We start from the raw sequence: 4,465 nt of genomic DNA, 5'->3' as shown, positions 1-4,465 counted from the left end.
CTATAGACTAGACTATAGACTAGACTATAGACTAGACTATAGACTAGACTATAGACTAGACTATAGACTAGACTATAGACTAGACTATAGACTAGACTATAGACGAAATTTTATCTATTCATTAATAAAATCAAAAAGGAAAAAATTATTAAAAACGAGAAAATATTCTACAATTTACAACTGTGTAAACAATAAAAAATCATTTTTTTTTTTTCTTTTTTAAATAATTATTGAAATTTAATATAATTTGTAATGAAAATAAGAAAAACAACAGCAAATAAACTAAATAAATAAAATTGATTATAGTTTTGAAAATGAAAAAAAAAATAAATGAAATAAAAAAGTTGAACGAACAAAATTTTCACAAAAAGAGATAAAAGAATTACAAAAATATTTTTTTTGTTTACCTTTTATTAAACAATAAAAATATTTTTTTTAATACAACAGACTAGACTGCAAAGTGAATAAAAGAGAAATTAGAGCTATATAAAATAATATATAATATTAAATTTAATTGTTATTTATTTCAAATATTTTATAAATTTCAATACTCTTTAACACAATTCTTTTCTGTTTCTTTTACAGAGTCTACGCACGGCGTGGACGGGCCTGTATCGTGGCGTTTAACGCTCGATCAGGATCTTATCGACACGCTAAAAGGCAGTTTCCCCAGTTGGTTTCAACCACAGACAACCACCAATTCTAATAATAATAATACTTCATCAATTACCACAACAGCTGTTGCTAATAGTCACAACAACAATCATCATTATCAACACCTAAACAACACCCACAACAACAACAGCAACAATCTAAGCAGCAATAATATTACCACATTTTTAACTACAGCTGCCGATACAAATAATAATCATCATACAACAACAACTTGTAACGGCAATAGTATAACAATAACAACCACTCCCGGTCTACAAAACGGTATAAATTTATTAAATAATACAATTTGTGTTACACCTATAACAATCGATACAACAACAGCTACATATTTGAACACACAACAACAACAACAACAACAACAACAGCAACATAATTTGTTAAGTACTATTAATAAAAGTAATAACAACAGCAACAATAATACACTCCATTTGCATCAATTAAACGGTGCTGCTGCCACTTCCCTACTCGCAACTGCAACAAACACCTGCAACAGCATCAGCAACAACAACTCCTCAACAATATTGTCTACTATTCCCCTATCAGCAACATCATCGTGTTCATCATCCGCCTCGCCAGCCTCTAGTATCACCTCAAATTGTTCGGGCCACTCAAATTCAACGATCTCATCAAACAAATCCTCAACACAACAAACAACGCCCACAACAACAAGCTCGGTCAACGTTAACGGAAAATTAACAGTAAATTGTAAAACCCACATAAAAAGCAATAACTATTTAAACTCAAACTCGCCTTCGTCCTCCTCCTCTTCATCTTCGTCTTCTTCTTCCTCCTCCTCACCATCATCATCGTGTTCTTCTTCGGCCTCTTCTAAGTCTTCAAATTGTGACTTTCCCACTAAACCGTATGTACAAGCACATAAAAACCTTAACGGTCACCAAAATACCAGCAACAGCAGCAATTCATTATCAAACAAAGCAACAATATCAGCTTCGAATCCTCTTGTTGGAGGCTTAATAGGAGGAGCTGCAGGTGGAGGTGGTGTTGTTGGTTTGAATAGCATTCATCAACCCATAGCTTCAGTAGGTGCTACCACTATTACACGAGTAATTCCAAAATCTCCATCACTTCATAGCTTAAGTGGTGGTTCATTACTTGCAACATTCTCATCACCGGGTTCGGCAACAACATTTGAAATCATTTCCGATTCATCGTGTAGCGGTCTGCTGACGTCGGCTCACCTGAGTGGGAAAAACGCATTTGAGCATTCATTTCACGATATTATATTATTACAGGAAGCCTACGACGATATGTCAGAGGGTGAGTAAGAGATAGAACCTAAGACCACTTAACAAACCTAATTTTTCAGTTTTAGTTTTACACTATAGATAAAATTATATACTAGGCTAAAGACTAGACTAAAGACTAGACTAAAGACTAGACTAGACTGTAGACTAGACTATAGACTAGACTATAGACTAGACTATAGACTAGACTATAGACTAGACTATAGACTAGACTACAGACTAAACTATAGACTAGACTGTAGACTAGACTATAGACTAGACTATAGACTAGACTATAGACTAGACTATAGACTAGACTATAGAATAGACTATAGAATAGACTATAGACTAGACTATAGACTAGACTATAGACTAGACTATAGACTAGACTATAGACTAGACTATAGACTAGACTATAGATTAGACTATAGACTAGACTATAGACTATATACTATATATATATCATAGATAGGACTATACACTATACTACAGAAAATGTTCTTACACTATTGTTACTATGATGGATATTCCCTTCTCATTACAATAACTTTGCAAATATAATATCCATCAATGGTTTATGATTTTGTTTTTAGAAAGAAAATCAATATAAACCACAACAAATTAGATTGTCATTTATTTATGATAAATTCTTTTTATTTGTTTTCACAGGTGAACAACGTTTAAATGCATCATTTCTGGGAGGTAGCAGTGATGATGGCACAAATTCCGATTTTTATGATCCTAGGCAATCGCCACCAAAAGCAATTGTTGATTCCAGTCCTCTTCAGCCACAAATGGATAAAAATAAAGAATGTAAGTGTAACGAAAACAATTTATTATTTATATTAGTTTTAATTTTAACACTAGAGTGTAGGTTTTTAAGAAAAAATTGCTTTATCATTTTTAGGCAAAAGATTAAGAGCGCTTTTAGTAAAAAAGTTAAATAATCGATTTTTCTTTAATTTGTTTAAGGTTTCATTTTTTGTTCTTGAAATTTTTCATTTGAAATCTTTTTAAAAAACCTATAATGTTTTTTGTAGTTTTACTAGGAATTCACATTTTTTCAATTAATATCTATTGAAGCATAACATTAAGGACATACTTTTAAACAAAAACCTTTTCCAATACTTTATCCTTTTATCTTTAAATTGCAATTATAACTAGACTTTTCTTTTGTTTTCTTTTGCTTGCTTTTTGTCTTAAAAAATATTTAAAAGAGGTTAATTTAAGAATGGGGGGAGTTTTGTCCGTCTTTGCAGTGGAACAAAAATGTATACTTTGGAATTTGTAAATCATCAAATAAGTTGAAATATTCTAAATCCTTGTTATTTTTGAGAAAACAACAAACATAATCAACCCAATTACAAACTACATGAAAATTAATATATATACTTTATGTTCTTTTTATACCCTACACCACTATAGTGGGGAGGGTATTATACGTTTGTGCTGATGTTTGTAACATACAAAAATATTGGTCCAATACCCATCGATCAGAATCATTTTTTGAGTCGATTAAGACATGTCCGCCCGTCCGTCCGTCCGTCTGTCCGGCTGGCTGGCTGGCTGTCCATGTAAACCTTGTTCGCAAGGTACAGGCCGCAATTTTCAAGATAATTTGATGAAATTTTGACCAAGCATGTTTTTTGGCACAAGGACGAAGCCTATTGAAAATGGTTGAAATCGGTCCATTATTTCACCTAGCCCCCATACAACCGTACCTCCCGATTTGAACTTTTTATGCTATAATTACGTCAAATATTCTGCTATCTCTCTAAAAATTGGCACAAATAAGTTTTATATAAGTATAAATGATACTGCAGATTTTCGTAAGGATCGGCCTATATTTGACCCTAGCCCCCATACAAACTCCCCTTCAAAAAATGACTTAAACGTCTAAAATTGACTTGTAACCATTTGTATCGCAATGAAACTCAACAAAACTAACTGTTATTTAGAAAGATATCCTTTTCCCAAATTTACCGAGGATCGGCCCATATTTGACCTATATAAAGCCTCATTTAGAAATTTTAGTTTTTTATCAATAAATGGCTTAAATATTTTGGAATTATGGTAATATTCAACATAAAACTTTATTTACAAAAAATAAAAATTTTATAAAAGTAAAAATTGTAAAAATATACTCATGGTGTAGGGTATTATATGGTCGGCCATGCCCGACTATACTTTTCTACTTGTTTGTTGTTGATTTTTTTTTCTAAAAAATCTCTATTATAACAAAAACATTTTAAATAACATTTCTAGAAAAAACCAAAACTTTTTCTAACCAACATTTTGTTAAACCCCCAAGCAATAGTTTTTGGTGTTCATCCTGTTAAAAAATGAGTGTTTGTTAGTTGTTTTGTTTCATAAAGACAACAAAAATAATTTTGGGAGAAAACGTTTGCTCATGTTATTCGGAATAGACGAATGGAAATAATAGATAGATAGATAGATAGATGGATAGATAGATAGATAGATAGATAGATAGATAGATAGATAGATAGATAGATAGATAGATAGATAGATAGATAGATAGATAGATA

At 31.5% G+C, this 4,465-nt stretch overlaps 1 protein-coding gene across 1 annotated transcript in view; it reads left to right on the top strand.

The window, feature by feature from the left end:
* The window catches only part of LOC111688571 (uncharacterized protein DDB_G0271670-like), an 80,093-nt gene that overhangs the window by 64,691 nt on the left and 10,937 nt on the right, over nucleotides 1–4,465 (top strand). Inside the window, exons 2-3 of the mRNA XM_046952007.1 lie at nucleotides 586–1,953; nucleotides 2,589–2,732. Of these exons, the coding sequence (XP_046807963.1) occupies nucleotides 586–1,953; nucleotides 2,589–2,732 (1,512 nt within the window). The remainder of the gene's footprint in view (nucleotides 1–585; nucleotides 1,954–2,588; nucleotides 2,733–4,465) is intronic.

This window comes from Lucilia cuprina, chromosome 5 (assembly GCF_022045245.1).
Source record: "Lucilia cuprina isolate Lc7/37 chromosome 5, ASM2204524v1, whole genome shotgun sequence".
Taxonomy (NCBI): Eukaryota; Metazoa; Arthropoda; class Insecta; order Diptera; family Calliphoridae; genus Lucilia; species Lucilia cuprina.
Note: the sequence above shows the minus strand (reverse complement) of the source record. Positions and strands in the feature narration are given on the sequence as shown.